The sequence below is a fragment of the Artemia sp. Qi Xiang Cuo genome, chromosome 18 (genome assembly GCF_049724085.1).
Source record: "Artemia sp. Qi Xiang Cuo chromosome 18, ASM4972408v1, whole genome shotgun sequence".
Taxonomy (NCBI): Eukaryota; Metazoa; Arthropoda; class Branchiopoda; order Anostraca; family Artemiidae; genus Artemia; species Artemia sp. Qi Xiang Cuo.
The window spans coordinates 18299448-18324944 of record NC_142811.1 but is presented as its reverse complement, the minus strand read 5'-3'; the positions used below and the strand labels follow the sequence as shown (position 1 = coordinate 18324944).

The following is a 25497-nucleotide window of genomic DNA, read 5'->3' as shown; positions in this document are numbered from 1 at the left end:
TTTTTTGGTTTCTTGGTTTTTTTTTTTATTATGATGGTTTTCTCCCGCACAAGCATTGCTTCAGGGAATCGATGATGTATATATTTTTTTTTTAAATAAACCCAATGTTACTAAAAAACAATTTTATCACTAATTTGCACCCATTTATTTTTATAAAATTATTCGTAATCCCCCCTATTATTTTCCTGTTCATCCCCCCCTATTCTAAACGTGGAACAATTATCCTAAGAAGAAAATTATTTCGAAGACGGAGTAGAATGTAAAAATGATACTACACAATTAACCTAAAACTTAATCAGTTAGTCAGAAAGCTAAAGTTTTACATATATTTATATAAATATGCTAAATTGTTTTATTATAGCTAAATCGTTTATTATAAAATGATTGACCACTAATTAGCACCCCCTATAATTGTAAAATGGATCATATTATTACAGATATGCCTCCAAGAATGGAGCTTCCCATTCGAAAACAGAAAAACATCTCAAAGAAACAAAAGGCTCGGCGGACGACTTCAGATATTCTTTTCTGAAGCAGATCACAGCATAAAACCTCATACCGTGTGGCTTGGAAAGTTTCACAGCAACCGTCACAGCACTAACTCTATCAAGTCTCCTATATTCCCATCGCAATGCACTAAAAAATTTGTCATTGAGCACGCGCGAAGGCGGAATCATGACGAAAGGCGTCATGATTCAGCTTCCATAGCTGTCTGATGAATCACCGCTGTATGACAGTTGCACAGATATAGTGTTTGAAGATAAATGCTTGGGAGCAAATTAATGTTTACACATGCTATTTAAACTAGGTTATAATCATCAGGGCCGCATCCAAGTATTTTTTTTCGGGGGACGTTTTACACAAGAATTCTTTCGGGGGGGGGGGGGGGTTACACAAAAACACACTCAAAAAAAGCATAAAAGATTTGTTTAAATACAAATTTGTTACGTTTTTACGAGTCAGAAATTTTTTTTTTGGGGGGGGGGGGCGGGATGATGACAAAAGGGTTGCGACTTTTTTGTCCCAAAATCTTTGATGGAAAGTATAGGCATTTTACGTACTTTATAATATTTATGCTGTGGAAGAAGATGATAAGACTCCACTTCACCTCGAGCACTGTGGGCTCTGGTTAAAGGATAAGCGAAATAGTTCTTTTTGGCACAAGGCAAGAATTATTAGCAGCTTTTCAAAGCGTAATGTATCAATCCAGTCTTAGTTTCACCCTTTCCATAAAAACATAAGGATCAGAACCTTACCACTTTCTCGCAATAAACAAAAATTGACAGCAACTAGAAAAAACTAGGACAAAAGTGTGCTGCTCCCACAATAGGGTAAACAAATTTTGAATTCTGTTGGTTAAGTAAAGAAGTTTTCTTGCATTGATTTTGGCATAGAGAATTTCACAGTGAAAAATAACTTTAATCTTTGGCCTTTAATTCTTCTTGCCTTTTGTTAATATTTGGCTGGATTTTTAATCAATGGTCTGGATTCTAGATTATGCGGTTACACTGACAATCTACATCTTGATAATAGCGGTCTCCTCAAAATCGGGATTGTGAATTTATAATCGATAATGTGAATTCTATCTCTCTAGAAAGCACAATTGTCGGTTTTGGCTGCTTGTTGGGTTTGGACCATGGGTTTATCCATTTTTGGTTTTATTTATTTTGAAAGATTAAAATAAATTTTTATATAATTCTTTTTTTCAACTTTTTATTCTAATAACCCCCCCCCCCCCGTTTCAATATGGCTTATTGTAATTAATTAAGAAGACAATTTCTTAATCCACATTGACCTGTCATAATATAAAGAAGCAACAATGAAAAATGTGGTTTCGTAAGGTCAAACGAAAATACTGAAAAAACACAAAAATCAAATATTTCGAGAGGACAAACGCCTCTCTTCTTCAGCGCGAACAGAAAAATATATTTAAGGAAAATTCCAAAAAAGACTCTCGAAGTATTCTTTTGTGTTTTTTTTTTCACTATTTTATTTTGCCTTAAAAAACGCAATTTTCGATCTTTATTCGTTATATTGTAGTTAATTACAATTACTTATTATTAATATGCTCTATTGAGCGCCGTTTGACAGCATAACTTATTTTACACGATTATTTTTAAAATTGTTGGAAATGGCCAAGTCTAGGGACCTACCTTTCCCTCTCTATATGTCTATGCTGTCCCTACTGTGCCAACTGCTAAACATTTATATTTAAATGAAAGAAATCATTAGAGTTATAAATCTTGAAGCTCCATAATACCTTTTAAGAAAAGTTCCACTAGGACGATTTATAATTCATCCTGATAGATAAATACACTAAGAATTCTCTATCTAGAAAAGATCAAATTATAGGTAATTGTAATAATAAGCAAATAATTAATAAGCAAAAGCAAATAATTAATTTTATAGGTTTCAATAAACGCTATTCAATGCAATTTAATAATTGTAAACCAGAACGCGTATTTAACGAACGAGAACGCGTAGTCATTATAAATGGTCTCCTAAACTGACCTTGTGTTCAATGTAGCTTATTATATTTAATTGCAATTATTGTATATATTGAATAAGCGCACCTATTATACGGTAATGAACGTCATTTAACAAATTTGCATACAAAAATTTTTTTTATGAAAGTAATTTAAAAATTGGAAGAAATTGTCAAATTCTAGGGGTCTATCTTTCCCTATCTATACGCCTGTGTTGTTCTTACTGTACCAAAACCTATATTTTAAATGAAAAGAAAAGACTCAGAACCGTCCTAGGAACGCTGCTGATTAGAATTAAAAATCTTGCAGATCCACAGCACCTTTTAAGAAGGGTTCTCACGTGAATATTCTAAATTTATCCTTATAGATATATACACCAAAAATATTCTATCTAGAAAAGAACCCATTGCAGTTAATTGAGCTATAATACACAATAAATATATATTTAATTTGATAGGTTTCAATAAGGCTACTGGACACAATTCAATAATTGAAATTGCCTATTTAACGCCAAATATTACAGAAATTAATTAATTAATTGCAATAAGCTTTTTGAACGTGAGGACTGTTCCAAGAATCTGGTTTGTCAGTGAAGAGGCCTCTTAGTAGGTGTATATTTTAGTAGGTGAATCTAACTAATTTTAGTTTATATATTAATTGCTTAATAATAAATTAATAATTATTAAATGATATTACAGTCCTAATTATGCTAATAGTTATCATTTTGTTATCACTTTATTTATTACTGTTATTAATTTACCCTTATACGAATTTAATCATTATTAAAGTAACAATAATTGTAATTGCAGAAACAATTAAAGATGCAGTAATTATAAGTATTAAGTTATAATAAATGTTATCTGAATTACTAAACAATTAAGAAGCAATAGTTGATTTATATCGCTAAAGATATCAGATTTTTATTCCGATTCTAACTTTTATTAACAATGGAGTTAGAAATAATTGTTAAACACAATTTGCGTAATTTTTCTGATGTAAAGTTTTTAAGTGGCAAGTACAATCTCTACAAAGAAAAATATATTTTTATTAGTAATTAAATAGTAAAATATTTTAATAAAAGAATTCCTTTTCCCCATTTAAAGAAATGAAAAAGCCAAAATATAAAAAATAGTTTTATTCAAGTAAAAATTGAAAGTTTGAGCCCCCACTCCCTTAAACCTGAAGTATTCACACATCACTTGGTTTCATTTTGGACCAAAAGATATAAGAGAACACTCCAGAACCATAACTTAAAAAATAAAGAAAAAAATTTTTCGCGCACTCCAAAGACCATACATGTAAAATTTGGTTAGTTAACGGTGGGCATTATTAAAATTTTCACAGCCTAGATAAAAATAGTGTCCTTTGGTTTACCTCTAAACACCCCTTAATATTCCCTGAAATCATTAACTTAAAACTTTCAGCTGTTTCTGGGATATTGCAGATGTGCCGTTTTGACAACAGGGATGCAGATGTGCCGTTTTGACAAAAGGGATGCAGAGTGTTTTCTTTTAGTTCTATACCCCCTCAACATTCCCAGAAAGTTTCCACTTTATAACCTCATCTGTTCCTAAGATATGTCAAATGCGCCCTTCCGACAAACTGGATACATATAGTGTCAATTGAATTAGCTAACCACCCCCTAAACATTCCCTAGAAGTTTCAACTAAATATACTTAGCCATTAGCGCACAGAGAAGGGGTTTTATACTTCAAATACATTGCATTTAAGCCCAAGACAAGCAGATTTATACATACCTGTATAGTAGAACCTTTTAAAAATACAATGGGTCCTAAAAACCGTGGTAAAACCTAAAAAAAACCTAAAAAACCATGGTCAAACCTAAAAAAGGGTGGGTAATCATACATCCCCTAGTTTATGTCTATCCTCTACTCGAATTTTTTCATATCGGAAGCAATAAACAGAATTTGAGAGTTCCCAAATTTAGGTTTTTGATAATAATAATAATAATAATAATAATAATAAAAAAAAACCTACTGGTTCAACGCCGCCTGTTCTAACATTTTCAAAATCTTGTCATTTTCTGATACGAGCGACGATCTCAATTTTTCCCATACAGATTTCACTTCGTTACTACTAAATTCTCCCTAAAAAAGAAAAAGAAAAACCGAATAAAAAATCAAGATTAAACGATAAAAAACGTACTATTTAAGAACGAATTTCTAGCTAAAAACTAAGTAAATTACATATCGATTCGAAAAACAGTTAGTACTGCAGATAACCTTTGGCAAAGCATTTGCCAAAACATTTAGTATTGCACAAAAACAGTTAGTATTGCAGATAACCTTTGGCAAAGCATTTGCCAAAACATTTGCCAAAGTCGTGAACTTCAAGTAGGCTACTACTTGTAATAGTATAGCCATTCCATTTGAAGATTTGCAGTTTGTCAATATAGAACATGTACCCATTAAAAATAGTTTTGCAGCAAACAGATTACTGTAGGATTAACAAGTCACACTAACCTAATTGTTAAATACACTCCAGGACAGACGTGTTCAAAGTGTGTTTTGATTCAGAACAGCTATACTCTGACTGTTAGATATACTCTGTGATAAACATGTATTTAGTGTGTTTTGATTGAGAATACCAATACTCTGATTGTTAAATATACTTGAAGCAACATGCACTTGAAGTGTTTTGATTCAAACCAGTTACACTTCTATATTGTAATAAAAACCTCAGATTTGTTATCAACAACCCCAGAGTCCTTACATACCAATTTTTCTAAAAATAAAAACTGTTTGTAAATTATGTACTTAGTATATGTCAGATAAGAGATATACTTATTACAATAAATTATTACCACATGCCCCGAATTAAAACTTCGAAGTCAATGAATAAAAACATGAAAAACAAAAAATCTTATAATAACATTAAACTAAAACACTGGCAAAGAATGTCAAGACAAAAATATTATCAGAATGAAAAACCACTCATTACTCAATAATTAAAGCAGGAAATGTCAGAGCAAGTTAAAAAGATAAAAACTGGTAAAACTCAATAAAAAAATAAATAAATATAAAAACTTTTAAAAAGAACAGTTAAAAAAGGAGAAAACGAGGGAACAAGTACAGAACTTGGGCAGCACCAGTACTAAATAATAGAGGGAAAATTTGCGCGGGTCAATAATCGCGGGTCAATTTTGGCATTTCTATTTCGTAATATTAAACCCAAAATTCGTAGTTCACAAGCTCGGAAATCATTAAATAAATTTTCAACGATTAAAATTTAATCATTAAGGATTATACCTTAATAATCCCTGAATGATGATGAGCCAAATTGGGTATAGCATTACAACACAACCTGCTTGGAAATGTGGTTTTTAAACATGTTTTTAATTGACTGGTTGTCTTTTGTGGCCATATACCCCTTATGCCTAGCCCTAATAGATTGTTCATTTTTATCTATTTTGTCATATAAATTATTTGTTTTTATAAATCAAAATATCTGATGATGATAAGTTTTACTACTACTACTACTAACAACTCACCGCAGCACCAAGCCGCCTGAGGCCAACACAGCTACGCCTGCTCCTCCTCCCCCCCCCCCCCAATCTATTCAAAGTCCTCCCTTTTTACACCCACCCACGAAGTTCCCAGTTCCTTTAAATCTTTCTTTATGATTTCCTCCCACCCCAGAAGGGGACGACCTGCTTTCCGTTTAGCCCTAGATGGTTGGCCGAAAAGAACAATCTTCGGCAATCTGTCATCCTTCATTCGCACAACGTGCCCTAGCCACCTCATCCTTTTTTTCAATATAGGCCTCGACAGTGGTATTCAACTACAGTTTTTACATAGTCTATTGTTTCAAATAAGTTCAGTTAACCGGGTACTCAGAACAACCCTCAAGCAATTTCTCTGGAAAACATCTAGCAAATCTTCATCCGCTTTTCAGAGCGTACATGCTTCAGAGCCATATTTGTCCACTGTCATTACTGTAGCTTCTAATATTCTAAACTTGGTTTGCAGACTTATCTTCCTATTCTTCCAGACTTTTTTTAGCTGCGAAAAGACACCCTGAGCCTTGGCTATTCTATATTTAACGTTTTGTGTGGGTAATAAAATAGCAAGAAACTCAAAAGGAGCAATTTAATTACTAACTAATTAAAAGAGTAATTATTTTCTTCTATATTTAGCACTGAAGACGCCTAGTCTTATACAGGCGAAATATCTGTCGTTCAGTTTGTCTTTTCCTTTTACTGGTCGTAGACCCCTTGGTTCTGTTCTTCATTTTGAGATTTTCTGTATTTGTTTTGTCATGACTGGCCAGTTTCGCTTTAGATCTTTTATTGGTTGTATTTAAATAAAAACAACAAATTTATTTATTCGTAAGTTCAACTGCAATAAATAGTTTACAAACTTTTAAACGTTTTTTTTTCGCATAACGACACCAATCCGCGTAGCGCAGTTACCACTCTTCTGATTCTTTACCTTCGGCTGGGAGTGCTATGCGTGGTTGGGGACAAATCAAATCAAAATCTCCTTTATTTCAAAACGCTTACACGGTCGGGTCGATTCTTGGTTTTTTTCGTCAAGACAATAGTAAATAATTCAAAAAGTCTACATATACAAAATAGGGGTAAAATCCAGAGGAAGTATATCACGGAGGTTGGGATTTTTCAAGATACCCTTTTCCAACTTGAGACTAAGTCGTTACATTCTTTTTTCAAGGAGAACAAGTTTAAATTCTTGGAGGAGCTTTATATAGGGTAGGAGATTTATACGCCGCAAGCAGGGCACAGTACTGAACTCGCTCCAATGTCTCCGACTGGTCATGAGTAAGGGAGAAATGCCATACTTGAGAACAATATTCTAAGATAGATCTAATGAAAGAAAGATAGAACCTCAGAAGATGCTCGACAGGAACACCATAACGAAATAGCATCTTATAGCAGAGATACACATATTTTAACGTTTGACTCTGCTTCCTACTTCTTTGTCCTACTTCATATCTGATGAAATATGGACGACTAGCAGCTTAATTACGGTGACCATCTGCTGTTGTTGTAGGGGCGGATTATAGGTTCGCACGACCCTTAAGAAAAGAAATTGGAAGGACAACGGATTTGTCCATACTCACCACCATGTCATTACTGGCAGCCTGGTTCTTAATGCCATCGATGATACCATACGCGTTGCTTGGGAGTCCTTGTGGCAAATTTCAGTTAATGACAGATCATCGACGCACTTCTAACTTTATGGATAGGACTCCTCCAGCTCGTTGACCATGACAAGAAACAAAAGAGGACCTAGGATTGTTCCTTGTGGCACTCCGCAGTAAATTTGAACCTCGGTTGAGTACGCGCTCTTATATTTAGTGCTTTGCTTTCGATCCGAAAGAAAGCTGACAATGATTCGAACTAAGGCAGGGGTGATACCATACCTTGTAAGTAACTTTTTGATGAATTTACCGTGGCTGATCAGGAAGAAAGCTTTTTTCAGATCTAATGCTATGAGGTTTATCCATTTGCTGGGGCTGTGTAGGTTCTTGAGGATTTTGTTCAGGAGGCTTACCAAATAGTGAGCTGTTGAGGTCTTGGGAATACTACCAAATTGCTTTGGATCTACCATGCTGATGATTTTTTCCTTTAGCCAGGAAGAGGAATTGGTCGTAGACTTTGCTAAATACCGGTGTAAGTGTGATCGGCCGAACTCCAGTGAAGCCATTAGGTGCGTCTTTTTTAGGTATCGGTGTCAATATCCTTTCTTCCATAAAGACGGGAAGTTGCCAAAAATGGAGATGTGGTTGAATAAACTTGAGAGTGGTTGACTACAGTTTATCTGGGAATGCTTTTATGATTTGGATTCGGATATCAATTGGCGTGACGCTTGTTCGTTTTAGCATTCTAAAGTTTTTGGTCACCATTCCGACTGTTATTGTTGGGAAGTCCTAATAGTCTGGAAGTGGCTGTGGTATCTCATCTGGGCGCAAGGGAGGTAGGGTTTGCACAATACTAGCCAGGTGGGCGTTAAGTTGGTTGGCCAATTCGGTATCTGTATCATCCAAGTTGAAATCGACAAACTTAATTTCTTTTCCTTTTTTAATTTCTTTTCTTTTCCTTATTTCTTTTCCGAGTTTTTTTTTAACTTCTTTATACCACTGTTGGGTTTTGGACTGGAACAAATCATTTACTTTACCTTGATAGCAGTCTTTTGCCGCCTGGCGTGCCATTTTGCGAGTTTTGTTCTTCAAAAGAATAGCCTGTTGACATTTCCCTTCTTTGAACAATCTTCGTTTCTCAGCAATCAGCTTTTTAACATCCTTCAAAATGTACACACGGTCGGCGGATAAGGACTTGATTTTTCTCTCGGGGAAGTAACTACAAATTTTTTCTAGTAGAGTATTTTGAAGAATTTCTACTTTTGAATCAGCAGTGCTTGCATTCCAACCATCAATCCAACTTTTTCGAGTTATCCATGTAATATTGTAATATTTGGTCATTTTTGTAGCGATTATGTCAAATGATGTTCCTCCTTTTGTAGTTGGAAAATTTACAGTAGTACTTAAGTCAAACGCCCTGTAAGAATTTTCCAGTTTCAGCTAATTACCATCAACGAAAACAAACATCGCAAATCTGGGCCACTTACCTGAAACGTAGTCGGCACTCAGGTGGAGCTTTTCAAAAGACCTTTCCTTCTGTTCTTAGGGCTGACCAGGCGAGTAATAAAAGGCACACACAGTCAAACCATTGATTCTCCTTGGAAGTGTTTTAGGTTGGATTCTTAGCCACATTATTTCGTCATGGGATTCAAGCCACGGAGCATCGATTACACTTGTAGCTAACTTTCCATGGATATAGATTCCAATACTACCGCCTCTTTTTCCCAAGGGATGATCATCTGGTCTAAGCTTAAAATATTTATTAAAACCATTGATACTGAGAAGATCGATGTTTTGGCGGTGGACTTCTGTTACCACCAGTACAGTTGACTTAAGGATGCGTGCTAGGGTTTTTATTTCAACTAACTTATCTGGGTTGAGACTTTCAGCTTTCGCGTAGAAAGACTTTGGTAGTGAAAATTCAGATGACGGGTATAAAATTCAGGAACTTTAATCTTTGTCCTCTTCGTGAGGCCAGGTTGTGGCAAGTTGAGAAAATTAGAAGAGAAGAAGAGTGAAGTGGGTCTCCCAGATTATGACCACAAGATCCAATAGTGCAAGCTAAGCACCGAGCCTACTCTAAACAGCAGTTTATTAATGATTGATGAGGGGTGAGCTGAGAACCTTTCCTTCCCGATGGGGGGGGGGTAAAACGGGGAATCCAGGGGCGGAGCAAAGGGAAGAGACTGAAACCCGCGGGGCTGGGACCGGGGCGGGGGCGGCGCCTGACGGTGAAAGGTACCGGCCCGGAGGGAGGAGGAGTGGGGGACGGGGGGGCCTTCTGCGTCACCCTAAAAAAGGTTGAATCGTAAGCCTATCCTCTACCATAACCGATACATGAGCGAAATTACACGATTTGTCAAAACATGATAAAAAAGAACACAAATCAACATGATCAAAACTGCACTTGTTTGTCCTACAAGTACCCGAAATAAAATCATGACATAAAATATGTAAAAACTTGTACTGTTCACGAAACTTGTAAACCTCGCGATTAAAATATCTATATATCACATATTTTGTTCCGCTGTTTCTCACGTTTTCTTTCTTTTTATCTTTGGCAATTTTCTCAAACGTAATTAACACGTTATCATCTGCTGATGATTTATCAAAAAGCTCGGTAATCACTGCGGCGTTCTCGTCATTATTTGCTGGAATTTTATCTACAAGTTCGGCACTTACTGCACGAAGAAACTTGCTCGAGTTATATGCATGTCCAAAATTACATTTTGTCCTAGTTTGCACTTCCCTGTCAAAATCATGTTAACACATTTGCTTGTTTTGGAAAAAGGGTCATTACCGTTTGGCAGTCGGACAAACTTGCTCGCATCAGATCTATTTTTGACATTTGTAATACAATGTTCAAATATTGGTGTAGGTTCAGGGGCGATATCTGTGGTAGAACCTTTAATTGACGGCGGCTTTGCTGGCCCGGGAGATGGGAGTTTTAGATTGTTCATTCTCTAACGTTCGTGTTTCAGCCACGCAATTTCGTCGTCTTTACCAAAGATTTTTAGCTTAAGATCAGATATCACTTTATTGGTATGTTCGCCAATGCTTTTTAGCTTTTCAGTCAGAAGCTGAATTTCAGCATTCCGCCGGGTTAATTGGTCATTAATCTGATCAAGTTCATAAACATAACTAGAGTAGTTTTTGCACGAGTATGGTTCGGTAAAGGGGGGTATTTTATTCGGTGCTTCAGTTTGGGTCGCAAACATTCGTCGGTAGCATAAAGCGGGAAATAGGAGCTGCTTTAGGTGTGCAAGTTTTATTCAGCAAGTAAGCCTCACTTATAGGGAAATAAAGCCTGATTGGTGAGCAAAGTTTACTAATTTTCTCTTGCTGCTTAATTTCGAATAAGTGAGATGACTCTAATTTCTTAGGATCCCTGCGTTCGGTGGATTTCACTAAGAATGGGGAAAGAGTAAGAATTGAAATTTCGTGAGTGACGTCTGGTGTTAAGGGCTTTCTAGGACTTGTCTCAACTGGGATAACTGGTGAGGGAGCTTGAGGAGAGCTGGTGTAATAGGTGCAACAGTTCAAAAAACGCCAAGTAGCTTTTTCTAACTTTGTTGTAGTGCAATATCAGCACAGTTGGGGTGGAGCCACTGATTGCATTTGCTACATTGAACTGTACCTGTGTGGGCTCTTTCTTTGCATTCGGGCAGAACAACTTCATATTGAGATTGGTATTCAGTTTTTCAAAATATTCAAAGTTTATTCAAAGATGATAACGGGACTTAGATTGTAATTCAACAACTAAAATCTTCAACTAAAAACTTCTTCAACCTTCAACCGAAAATCTTCAAAGTTTTTCAAGTTATTCAAAGATACTAACGGGACTCAGAGTGTAATTAAACAACTAAAAACTTCTTCAACCTTCAACCAAAAATCTTCAAAGTTTTTCAAGATATTCAAAGTTTATTCATAGATACTAACGTGAGTTAGAGTGTAATTCAACAAATAAAATCTTCAACTAAAAACTTCTTCAACCTTCAACTAAAAATCTTCAAAGATTTTCAAGATATTCGAAGTTTATTCATAGATAATAACGGGAGTTAGAGTGTAATTCAACAATTAAAATCTTCAACCAGAAACCCAACTGGCTAGGCTAGGTAAGGCACTGATACTTCCTACAGAGCCATTATTAGCCATTTATAACCGCTTAAAATGTCTTCCTGCTAATTCACAAAAGCTAATAATATGTATTGAAAGAAAGGTAGATCCGCCTGGTACGGGCTATCAGTAATAATATCCAGTTCCCAAGGGAATTCTCAATCAAGTAGCAAAACTAAAATAATCCGCTTATTCAACTTTTAATCCTTTGGTATACTAAATCAATTCTCATCAATATATTAGCTGTAGGTAGGGAAGAGACTATAATCCTCTGTCAGTTAAAAACGAGTTTAAATCCAAAAAGAGGTCTTTACACAATGGACTATGAACCATGACTGAAATCCTCGGATACTTCCCGTGTTTTTCCCCATATTTCTCCAGGTACCCCTTTGGAGCTAGGTCGACTATGGCTGAGCTTACAGAGTCACACCACTGGCCCCGTTCCAAACCAAATAATCAGCAGCGCCAGGACTCGGACTCGAACCCCTGCCCTCACAAACACAAGATTTCAATTCCATCGCTCCAACAACTCGGCTAGAACTACTCAGTACTCATTTACTAACATTAGCAAACATTTACAAACCATCATTGACTAAAACAACTAGTTTAAAAGAGATAACAAAAAGTAAAAAATGCCAAAAAAAACTTAAGACTAGATGATGCAATTTACTAATAGTAAATTACAGCATGAAAGCAGCAGCTTACCTCATGGTCTAACTCCAGCTCTTTGACAGCATCTTGAAGACACATCGAGTAGACCAGTGCTTGAACTCGATGGGGTGATATATCCTCAGGAATTTTCGCAGCAATCGCTGTAGCCAAAAGAAACAAAAAACAATGTTTGAAAAATGTTATCTAAGTTTATGTTGCTAAATATAGTAGATGCTTTCCCAATTCAAACACTTTCCGCAATCCGACTGCGAAAGAAGTTTCATAACTGTGTTTAATATTTCAGCCGAAATATCTACTTCTTTTCCGTAAGGAGTGTTTACTATGTTACTCGTGTCAGTGTCGTTACTATCCAAAATGTTTGGTGGGGGGAGAGCTAGAGATTTTACCGACTGGCTGGTCATTTTTACCGACTATTTTTTGTCAATAATTAGCATAATGTCCATTTCGATTACAATATGTAAAATCACTGCACAAGTTAGTAAAATCACTGCATTTACAAACCGAGATTTAGGTTTTAATACATGTCAGGTCACTATTTTAATGTTCCTTATTTAATCAAATCAAAAATTGTGGCACCATCTTTAACCTTACAGAAGGAGTCGGTATGACTGCTGCGTTTACCGACCAAGTTCAAAATGTCTGTTGGTGACTTGTCAGTTTTCTCGTGGTATTTATTAAACACAACACCCAATTTCAGCGGCGTCTAAGAAATCGTGGCGCGAAGCGCCACGATTTTACCGCTTTATTTTTTTTCCCGAGTGCCAAAAACCTTTGGGGGGGGGGGCGTCCCCCTCCATACGTGACAGTCTGTCTCCTGTCGTAGTCCCATAGTACTTGCAGCCTTCCAAGGGGTAATTCTTGAGAGCCATAAAACCTCTTACTTTACATAACTGGTAGAATCGGTAACTTCTAGCAAATCAAAGTAGCGCCTCCAAATAGACAACACCCTAACCTGAAGCAGCAGTGTATTTCCGATACTTCTTTTTTAAACCTGAAGCCTGAAGGCAAGCGGGTATTCTCCAGTCCTCACGGAAGAGTTAGGCTACCTTTTTCTTTCCTTTTTTTACACCTGCTGCCCGATAGCTATAGGCTAGTACAGCATACATGTTTATTCATTCATTTCAGGACACCAGCAAGCATCTGCGTACTCTTAGCGCATAGAAAATTTTTACCTTACAACTTAAGATTACTTTCTCCCATAATATGATCAGGGTTACATAATCCTGATTCCACACTGACCGAATTACTAACCTTGTCCCCAACCTTAACCCCAGTAATATTATTCTCTGGCATAGCACATACCAATTTAACATTCCTCTACGGTATAGCACACAATAATAGGATCTTCAGTCAAACTTTTCTAGTAGCTGAATAGAATGCCTGCTCGTATATCTACAAAACTCGGGCAAAAGGCGTCTACTAATTCAAATGTTTTTTGAAAATTGTCAAAAAATCCCCTACCTTTCCTAAAAAAGCACTATTCATTTATTTGAACTCATTATTAAACTTCAATAATAAAAATTGATCTACTATTCCTGCCCACCACTTTGTTCCCAACATAAATCGAGCAAATACCGCAATACCTTTCCATATTAAGGGAATTAAGTTTTCCTAAAACCACTTGGTACTTCCTTAATAAAAAATCTTCATTATAAATTTCTAGCATTTTATCTCTAACTTAATTACAATCATATTTCCCTAACTCCTTTAGCATACAAATAGCACATGTACATTATTATTTTTCGATTCCTTTAAAACCATCCCTAACCCTGCGGCAGCTCCGTGGAATTATGCTCTGCTTGGCAATACGGGGCCCGGGTTTAGATTCCAGCTGCCACAAGGCTGGGCGACAGATTTGCTACCTTTCCCTGGAGAATACCCAGCAACTGACATCCTATGGGCCATCAATGAATCTAGAGCGGTGGTTTCCAACCGATTTTGGGCCATGCCCCACCTAGGCATTTATAAAATCCTGATACCCCCTCCCCTCATGGTATTTAAATTTTGATATTCAAAATTATAGGTGTATTCACCTGAAAGAAGTTTAAAAGTCCTTTAACTTGTTTTTTTGGGGGGAGGGCGGGGGGGGGGAATCGTCCGCGGGGCATATTTTTTTGCTAAGGAAAATATTGTCTGTACAAAACACTTTTCATACAATGCATGACGTTATTTCAATATTATCATGTATATTTGCTCTTTAAATGCATACAAATCTGATATAATCTGCATGAAAATTTTTTTTTTTTTTAGTTGTGGCTCTAAAGTAGTCAGCCAAAGGGTGCAGGTTCTGCCAATGACCCACCAAAATATTGCCATGCTCCATAAGTGGGGCATGTGCCCCATGTTGGGAATCACGGCCCTAGAGGATCTTTATCCTTTACCTTTACCCCAAACTCTCCTTACTAAATTATCTAACTATCTTACATAGTAAAAAAAGCAAATGGGAGTGGAGCGATTTTTACCGGAATTTGATCTTTGAATTTTTTGAACAAAATTTACATAAATAAAATTGATAGTCTGTGTACAGACCACTTTGCTATAGTTTGCTCCCTAAATGAACCTGCTGAAACTTCTTCTCATACTTCCAAATATATCAACACTAAAGCAAATTGGTCTATTTTCCAAAATAAGCTAAATGATGAAATTACAAGTTTCACCCAAAGTTCATGCATTTCTAACACAACAGTTGACACACATGCTGAAGCCTTGACATCTTTACTAATAAATACAGCTAATCATGCTATCCCCAGGACAACACCTAAGAAAACATTCCCTAAACAAATTACTAAAGCATTGTTGACAAATGAGTTAATAAATAAATTGAATATAAAAAAGTCAGCTATGACAGAATTCATAAAAAAACCAACACCTAAGAAATATTTAAAAAAATTGCAAGCAGAATCTAATCTAAAAAGGACTATAATAGATGCTAAATATAAATACTGGAATAATTTTGCAAATAATCTCTCCAGAGAAACGCATGAGCCAATTATACATAAAGTCATAAGCCACATATGTGGGAAAAAGACTTCTCCCAACCCACTCCTGTATGAGCTTATACATAATAATACCCATTATGACAATAATATTGAAAAGGCTAACCTATTTGCAACTCTTTTTGTTAATAAGCTAACATCAAACAATCAAAGCAATCTGTCCACAATTCCTATGAACCCTAGTTACCAACCACGCCCAGGATCCGAGTACATAACTAATCCATTTTCAATCCAGGAATTGAATAATGCAATACATCATATTAGGTCCAAAACTAGCAGCAGCTATGACAATATACACCCTACATGGATAAAGAATCTCACACCTTCATATAAACAAGAACTGCTAAATTGTTATAATCACGCTTGGGCATCCTCTAGGTTCCCCAATATATGGAAATGTTCGTCCCTCCTACCAATCCTAAAGAAAAATAAACCAAAAGATAACCCTGAGTCTTATAGGCCCATAATGATTACACCTGTGATGGGGAAAATAATGGAGAAAATGATTTATCACAGACTCCTCTGGTTTGTTGAGAAAAATAACATGATCCCACACACTCAAACTGGATTCAGGAAATACCACTCCTCAACAGATGCTTTCATTTTGCTAACAAATGCAATGAATGAATCTTTCTCAAAAAATAATATCCTAGTGGCAGCTTTCCTTGATTTTGAAGGAGCATATGACAATGTGAACCACCAAATCCTTTTAAATAAACTTGCAAACCTTGGAGTACCTCCCAAGCTAGTATCCTTTATTAAATCCTTCATAGAAGTGCGAAGTTTCATTGTTTGTGTTGGTTCAGCCTCTTCACCCCAAAAGACAATATCCACAGGCCTACCTCAGGGAGCAGTCCTCAGTTGCCTCCTATTTGCCCTATATCTCTGGGACATGAACCTACCCCACACGAATCTACAATATGCTGATGATCTGGTGCTATGGTCATCTGGCAACACCTTTCAGATAGCACAGTCAAATCTGCAAAAGTCACTTTTCCAGTTTGAAAAATTCTCTCAACATTCAGATTTACCCATTGCACCCACCAAGTCAAAAATAATCCAATTTCACAGGAAGCGAAACCATGTTAATGCAAAACTAACTCTAAATAAAACAACTATTCCAGAAGATAATAATATCAATTACCTAGGTCTCATGCTTGACCAAAAACTAAATTTCCACCTCCACATTTCAAACACAATAAAAAAATGTTATAGAAAAGCAAATATACTAAAAAGACTTCTTTCCACACCTTGGGGTTGTAAGGAGAAAACCTTACTCCAGTTTTATAAATCACATATAAGACCCCATATTGACTATGGGCTCATTGTCTATGGTGCATGTGCAAAGACCCAGATGCAAAAAATTGAAACAACACAAAATGATATAATACGTCTCATATTTGGTCTTAGGAAACCCACAAGCACCAAGTTTCTGCTTATGGAGAGTGGATTAACAACAATAAGGGAGAGACGTAGCTTTCTCTTGACAAAACATCTTACAAAAATTGAATCAAATAGCTCACACACATTACATAATTGGTTTAGAAATCCAGCCATGTATAGAAGTATTGCAGATGAGTATGCCAATATTCAAAAGAAGTTCCCTGTACCAGCAAAGTCTATTGCACCTACTTTCCCCCGATCCCCTCCATGGAATTGGTCATTTCCCATAATAAATACTGAATTTTCAAAATGGAATATAGATTTAACCCCCATTGCTTTTGTCCAGAAAAAATTTGCAGAACTTAATACAATTACCTATAAAAATCACTTCCAAATATTTGTTGATGGGTCAAAAATGAATGAGAAGGTTGCAAGTGGTGTTTTCCTTCCTCACCTGACAATTGCAATGGGCGAGAGATTATTTAATTATTTATCTATAATGTCTGCTGAGTTAAATGCCATAATCATGGCATTAGAACACCTTAAGCAAAACCAATCTTTGATTGAAAAATCGAATAATATTATCATTTATTCCGACTCTTTATCAAGCCTTGAGTTGCTGGCCTCAGCTCCTCAATATAAGTTGGACATTGACACTTATCATTGTCTCAGTATTATTGATAATCTTGCTTCAAGTGGCATAAAAACTTACTTTCAGTACATTCCTAGCCACTCTGGCATAAGTGGTAATCATCAGGTTGATGAAATAGCAAAAAATGCTATAAATATTGACCAGCCAAGTGGGAGACCAATCCCAATTAGAGATATTTACCGATGGAGGCTATCAGATATTAATTTTAATAAGATTAATCCTATCCTTTCCCCCTTTCCCAATAAGTATCTTTCTAAAATTTATCATAGAATTCGTTCTGGAACAAATGGACTAAATTTCCTTGCCTTCTCATATAAGCTTTCTAATTCAAGTGGTTCAATTCCCCTGTCCCCTCTTTGCAGGCATTGTAATATGAATAATGAAACAATTGACCATTGCCTATTTGAATGTAATATGCTGACGTCTGCACAACATACCTTGCTTTCTAAACTGTTAAAATACTTCAAACACCACAAAATCCCACTATCAGCCAAGAGCCTAGCCAACTATACCTGCACACAGAGTATAGAAATCGACATCTATCATCTTATATTTGAACTCCTAGAGTCGAAAGATCTGCTGAAAGATATCTGAATATATCTAATAAATATGAGGCAATCAAGCCAGTAGCTCTGTAGCCCACAGAGTGAAGCAAAAGGAAAAGGGCTAAATAGTGTTACTGAAAAGCCCGCCTGCTGTTAAATAGAAGAAGAAAGAAGAAGATCCAACAGCAAGTAGAAGAAGTCCCGTAGTGATATCCAACAAGAGGAAGAAGTCCCGTAATAGTGTGATATAAAAAACGAATAAGAAGATGTCAAGTAATAGTTATATATCCAAGAAGAAAAAGAAGAAGACCCATAATATTGTGATACCCAACAAGAAGAAGATGTCCCGTAATAGTGTGATATCCAATAAGAAGAAGAAGATGTCACATAATAGTCCAAACAAGAAGAAAAGAATGAGTGATTTTTTAAAGACACAAGTCTACTGAAGTTTCTAGTAAAAATAAATATTACAAAACAAAATTTTCCCACAAACTTTTAAAAAACAATAATTTTGAGTGTAATGATATCATAATTCCAGATAAATCCCTACAGCTTTATCATGGTTTGAGACGTTCTCAAGAAATGCTTCCTGTTATCCCTTGACACTCCTTATAAATAGAATCTTTCATTAACGACAAAAATAAAAACACCTGGCATTCATAACTAGGTGACCATGCTAAATGAATTAATTTGAATATCCATTGCCATAATTGAATATGGATATATGCAACTTTTTATATACCTGTCCACAGGAGAAAGGATTATTCTCCTGTAAGAGCAATTTGAAGGCCTCCGATCAAAAAAAAATATGGCGGCCTAAGAATACAGTTTTTTATGTTTTATACCCCCTTACAGAAAAAAAATCCTATACCCCCCCCCCCCAAAAAAAAAGAAAAAATATTTTTCCCCAAAAGGCTTGATCCTGCATCTATAGTATTTTGTGCTATACAAGACAATATGGTACAAATTTTTAGTTTTTACCTGTTCTGGCACATTTATGCAAAACTCTGTTAATGTTTTAAACTATGTTACTTTTTCATTTTTTGAGCTCGTCCCTTCCCGAAGGAAAAACCTTTTGATGCCCCCCCCCCCACCGTGCATCTTTCATTCTGTTACGTTTTATGCTTTGTGGCAAAGTAATTAAACATTAGGTGAATTTTAAAGCTAACAGCATTGATTGAGTGTCAGGAAATAAAGAATAAAACTGTTTTTGAGAACAATGCAGACATCATTTTCAAGGAATATGGGATCATTTTTATTTTTTTTATTTTAAGAGAAATTTTTATTGAGAAGAACAATTTCTAAAACTTTGAGGGGTTGATAAATACAGCATTTAATCGATGGCAAAGAAAAAAAAAATCAAAGTGCTCCGGCAACCATTCTGTCAGAGAAGCTAACCAAAGCTTTCTGCATACTCTTCATGCTGCCATAGAAACGTACATCTAATTAAAATTCTGTTTGACAACGAAGAAAATAAATGAAATTCAACATAAGAAGCAACGAAAAAATCATTTGTCTGTTTTAAGTTTTAAATTTGCCATTGCTTTTCATAGGATTTTTTTCTTTATTTACTACTTTCAATAATACAGTTTGACCTTACTTCTTGATTATGGATGTCCCTGACTTGGTCGTATTTTTCCCAGGCCCAGTTTCTTCTTTTCCTTATAAATATCCATGACGATCACCAGAATCCTTAAACTCAAAGATGATTCTCAATTTAGTTATCTGATTCAATTAATTAATTGAAAAATAATGAATTAAGTAATTAATTAGAAATTAATTGACTTTGAAATAATTTAAATTAATTGATTAATTAAAACTCATTAAATAAAAATCAATTAAAAGCAACAAGCTTATTCATTAATTAAAAAAAAATTTAACTTATAATTCTTAGACGGGCTAATAAAAATCTTACAATGAGGTGATGAAAGTTGATCACCAAAGCTACTCAGCCTCCGTTTTTCAGCAAAGGTAGATCTTCTTTTTCTCTTTGGCTTTTCCTTGACTTCTTCTACAACACTATCTTCTTTTGATACGGTTTCCATGGTTCCTATAATAAATATTAGCATGAGTCACAGCTATTAGTGTGTCAAAATTTTATTTATGGAATACAGACAGCATGTGTTTATGCCTGCTCCTTGCACGTTGTCCTCCATGAATCAAGCAAAGGTTTCTGAAGGCTTTTTTCTGTTTATGAACAGAAGCGGATCCAGGGGTTGTTTTAGGGGCAAGTGCACCCCCAGAAGGTCAAAAGTTACCCTAATCACAGGGGTTGAGGGGCGAAAAATACCAATGGGGAAAGCCAAGTATTGTTGGTGTCCCACCCAAACCTTAATCCTGTATCTGCCCCTGTGTATGAGCCAGTTTACAAAGGAGCAAAACTGATAAAAGTAAAGAACGATGTTGGCACAATGTATTATTATTTTTTTGTTTGTTCGTTTTCTTCCATACCAGGGCACTACGTATCGAAGAAGTTAACGTAGAAACTTGAACAAGAGCTCAATCGATTGGAACGTCTCGTAACCTTTTTAATAGTCGAAAGTGATAGGAAGGTACCTAAAACCTCTTCCATGACCACCAGTTCCCCACCCACAACCAAGCAAAATTTTGAGATAGCCATTTTGTTCGGCGGAGTTGATTTATAGATAGAAATTATGTTTGTGAGGAGAACACTCCCCCACAACCCTCAGGTCAAGGGTTTTAAGTTATGCGCTGAGGGAATAGAAGAACACTGTTGTCATAATGTATTATTTTTTTCCTTTAGACCAGGGCACTTCGCATTTAAAAAGTTGTCGTAGAAACTTCGAAAAGGGCACATTCAATTGACAAATGGAGTTGCTTATGCCCTTTTAAATATTCGAAAGTGATTGGAAGTAGTCCCCGCCGCCGTACCATGCCAACCTAACGGTGGCGAATGTGTGATTTAGTATCGGGAGGGGCGCGCCGCCACGTGCACCCAATATTTTTTTGCGCCGCGCCGCCTTTGTCTTCCGGGCGGCGATTTGTCTAATTAAAAATAATAATAAAAATTCCACTTCACCAAGCACGTTCAACCTCAACTTGATTTTAATAAGGATTTTTGAATGGTTGGCTAAAAACATACAAGAACAATATGACAAAACAGGAATTTGTTGGGCCGTGCGGAAACTTTTTATGTTCACCGTCAATAAGACCAAGTAGAATTATCCTTTTTACCCGCTAGACCCAGGGAAACCTATATTGTGTTTATGTTTAGCATCACATCGTTACTATAAAATCCCGTTTTTATTCATTTACTTATTTTTAATTATTCAGGCTTTTGTGTTTATAAATTTTGAAGTTTTAATTTCAAACACATTCTATTAAGCAAATACATACAAAAAATAAGTAACAGCAGCAAAAAAAAAACACTGTATGCAAGTGTAACACTGTAGGTTTAAATTCAAAAGGTTAATTTAGAGATTAATCTCTGAACAAGTTTATTGTTGTCATCGATAAAAGTGAGTTTGTTAACTCTAATTGGAGCCAGCTTTGATCTTTTTTCACTGACTATTAGTCCTGTCGTGCTAAAAAGCCTTTCAGCTGGTGCACTCGTGGCTGGTAAAGCCAAAACTTTACGAGCATAAGCTGCCACCCACGGGATCTGATGTTTGCATTTTTTCCAGAAGGTTAACGTCTAGTTTTCATTTTCAAATAAATCCATCCGGTTGGCTTCAGCAGCCAACGAGAAATAATGATCAACCTGACGCTGGATCGTCAAGTTGATGTCTTCCTGTTCTGCAAGTGAATTAACATCCTGACCGTTCATCTGTTGCAGTAATTTTTTTTAATTGACATTTTCTCAGTGCCATCAGATGAATAGAGTCTTTTCACAATTGGTTCTGATGGTGCCTCAGTATCACTCGCAATTTCCACATCACTCAAGTTTTCATTTTCTGTCTCTTGTGCATTAGCGGTACTAGAACCAGCAACATCTACATTTTTCCCATCACCAATCTCTTCAACGAATTCTTTGAGCTCATTTTCCGTCACACTTTTTTTGATCATGTCAAAGAGGAAATCTCGTCAGTTCTGAGACGATTCAAGGAGATGATCATCAATTTCCTTTAGTCTAAAGGTCTCAAAATCCAATAGCGCTGCTGATACCATCAAATCGTCTCGAGGGAAACACTTATCAAACTTGGCCCTCGATTTTTGCTTGAGCTCCACTATTGGGGATATTTCATCGCCCTTTCCTTCCTTCTGTGCCTTTAACATTCCTCTACATAACAAAGCAACGTTCAGTGTCGGAAAGATCTCACCTTTAATTGCTTGCACTGTACTAAGAAAAGCAGAAAGCAGCTTACAAAGGGCAGTCATGAGCTCGAGATCATCTTCGTCCAGAACTAAGTCAGGTTTGCCAATTTGACAAAGGAGAGTCGATACAACAGGTTTATGGTTTAAAATACTTTCCAACATTGTATAAGTGGCGTTCCACCACGTGGGAAGATCTCTTTTGAGCATCCTGTTATTGTCTCTTCTTCCACTGCAGGATATTTTCTCGGCCCCATGAACAATGGGCAGCTCTGAATCTGCATCTAAAACCTGATCAAGCTCGCTCAGTTCTTCGATTGCAAAAAAGGCTTCGGATTTCTGTTTTTCGAATTCGCAGCTTAAATCAGAGCCTCTGTAAGTCAAGGCTTTGACAATAAGTCGAGCCTTTTTCACCAAAGAACAAACTTTTGCAACTTTTGACACTCCATCAACTGTAATCAGATTGTGAAGCCCATGTGCAATACAATTTTTTGACTTCACATCCATAAATGCACAGGCTCTTACGACATTTGCACCTCTATCACGCACAACAGTTATGTCCCTTCCTCCAATGTCAATAAGCTTAATACAGGCAAGATGTTCTTTTCTAATGTTGTCAGCTGTATTTCGCTTATCACCAAAGAAGTTGAAAGAGTCATATTCTTCATCTCAAAATTTGAAATGACGTTCATGAGTCTGTGACACTAATAGTTAAGATGACAGCGATTATCCGTTCAGATATCCATAGCCATAGCTCCACTTCTAAACTCTGCTCTGTTGCCAATAATCTTTTTCACTGTTGTGAACGTTGCATCATAAATGTCCTGTAAGCAGGAAATGACAATTTTTCTTTCACGTGGCAAGTCTCCTGCACCTGCAACAATATCATACTTTGCACAAAACTGTGAAAAACCTCTTTCATTTACAATATTGAAGGGAAGGTTATCCTGTACACACAGCAAAGCAATATCTCTGCCAAGAACATACTTTGCATCTGAATTCATACTAGCATTGGACCTTGGGGTCCCCTATACTGCTCCAAATAGGCTTCTTTTTTGTGTTAGTAGGTCTTTTTTCATCTCAAGCTTGAAGGCTCGCTTTGTCTCTTCCTTTCCTTCGTGGTTCACCTGGAGATGTGTGATCAAGTTTCCCGGGCTTACTTTCCCCTTGTACTTCGCCAAACCTCAGTAAATGTCTTTGAACAGGGCATTCTTCTCAGCCTTTTGTAAACACAGCTTGTAATAAAAATGGTCTTTATCCACCTCCTTAGTAATCCCGTTTTTCTTCAGAAGTAGGCCACCAAAAAAGTTCCACGCTGCTGACTTTTTGGATTTGTCCAGGGAAATTGAAAAGAGTAATGCAGGCTCACTGGCAAACTGTTTCAGTGACTGGGTCTCCATTTTTCACCTAGAACAGATGCATAACATGGAAACAATATCTTGACGAGGGGTTACCCAATTGATATCTTGGTGTAAAATGAGTGCCCGGTGATGGCCAGTACTGGGCCGGGGGTTACAGCTGGTGATACATGAAAATCTGTGATATAGCAATTTTTTCATGAAATTCTGCCGGCGCCGTTGAGCGCCAGTCGGTGAGAGGGAGTAGGGAACGCCTCGTCTCCTGATTTGCATTCGACTAACGTTCAATAACATTATATCTTTTTTTTTTAGCTCTCGGTGTTGGGAAAAGGCTTAAAATTTAAAATATTTAATCATTCAATAAAATTTTTAAACAGTTAATCAGTCCTCTAAATTGTCGTACCCAGAAATTATGTTTGAGGGGGGGGGGTGACCGAAAAAAACTTCATTTCGTGAGTTTTATCTAAAGACTTAGATTAAAAATATTAGGAGATTTTTAAAAAAGGCTTAAAAATTAGAGAAAATGTAGGGGGGTTTGAACCTGCTAACTCACCCGCCCCCTACATATGGCCTTTGTCCTCTATATGAACTAAAAGAAAATTTGTTGAGTCTATAGGAGTTAAAGTGCGTTCAGACACACTTCTATATGGAATTAATTTTTTTTAAACAACGTTTTCTGAACGAAGTAAAGAGCGAAGTTGAAACTTAAAACGGACAAAAATTATAACCTCACAGCCTATTCTCAATGGCTAGTTCTCAACTGATTTTTTATGTGATAGAAAAAAGCAACTTATATGAGATGAAAATATTATCTCTGGATGTTCACTTTTAGCGGCTCATGATTGAGTAGATGTGCAGTTTTTTCGAAGTGCATATTTAAAAGATTATCAGTTATTTTTAACAAATCTGTTAATTTTTTTTTACCACAAAACAAGCAAATAATAATTAACCATGCCTGATTTAGAAATTTTCCCCATTTTCTGTTGAAACCACAGTATAAAAAAAACTTTTTTAATTTATTGATTATTGTATTCTTTTCTGCACTTTTTCTAGAAAAACATTCCACTTTACCATTTTTGTACAAATTTTTTTTAATATGGGACGAAATCGAGAAAGACTATCATCTAAAAAACTCAGTTGGAAAATTTATATTTAAGGCAAAAAGTATTATTTATGTTCATGATACAGTCTAAAAAAGATATTTCAGTTGTTAGTATCAAGAAAAAACATAATAAAAGAAAAAATAAATAAATCAATTTTGGTCAGCTTTGACCACCACTTTCGGTGGTTCCAAACCAAGTAACGAAGCAAACAGAATCAATAATCTTTAATTTCAATTATAAACACCGTCACAACTGATATAAGTAGAACGAAACCCTTTCCACCCATTATCAAAACATGTTGGACGTAAAATCAAATCAAACAAGCTATACTAACAATCAGAAATAAACTAAAGTATATTACAGCTCTCAAAATCTTAATTTTTGACAATTTTTAGAAACCTGAGGAACGCTTAGTTCAACATCGTATATAAGCGAAAATTTTCAAATGAAAAAAATTAGGAAACGTTTATACAAATAGAATTAAGTAAAATTTATCTCACGAAGGGGCTGCAGCACAGCCCCTACTGAAAGCTGAAACATTTACTGATATACTAGGAATTATACATACAAGATGACCATACAAAAGCCATGTCAATTTCCATTTGAATATAGGTTTACATTATTTCTACTATGACGATGAGCCCTTTTTGCTGTGTAATATCAAGGTGAACTTAAAGGTATGTGCCTAACATAGTAGATATCCCAGCAAATTCTGACACTTTTTAAAACGGAACAGCATCAGTTGGGAATCTTTGCAGAACTTATAAATTGGAAACTGCATTCAGTATTGGTT

The 25497-nt window shown here is 36.0% G+C and overlaps 1 protein-coding gene across 1 annotated transcript in view; it reads right to left on the bottom strand.

The window, feature by feature from the left end:
* Window positions 1-25497, bottom strand: part of LOC148941277 (uncharacterized) — a 48695-nt gene that overhangs the window by 11504 nt on the left and 11694 nt on the right. Inside the window, exons 2-4 of the mRNA XM_089104296.1 lie at window positions 19887-20021; window positions 12429-12535; window positions 4485-4594 (exon numbers count right to left, since the gene is read on the bottom strand). Of these exons, the coding sequence (XP_088960422.1) occupies window positions 4485-4594; window positions 12429-12535; window positions 19887-20016 (347 nt within the window). The 5' untranslated portion in view covers window positions 20017-20021. The remainder of the gene's footprint in view (window positions 1-4484; window positions 4595-12428; window positions 12536-19886; window positions 20022-25497) is intronic.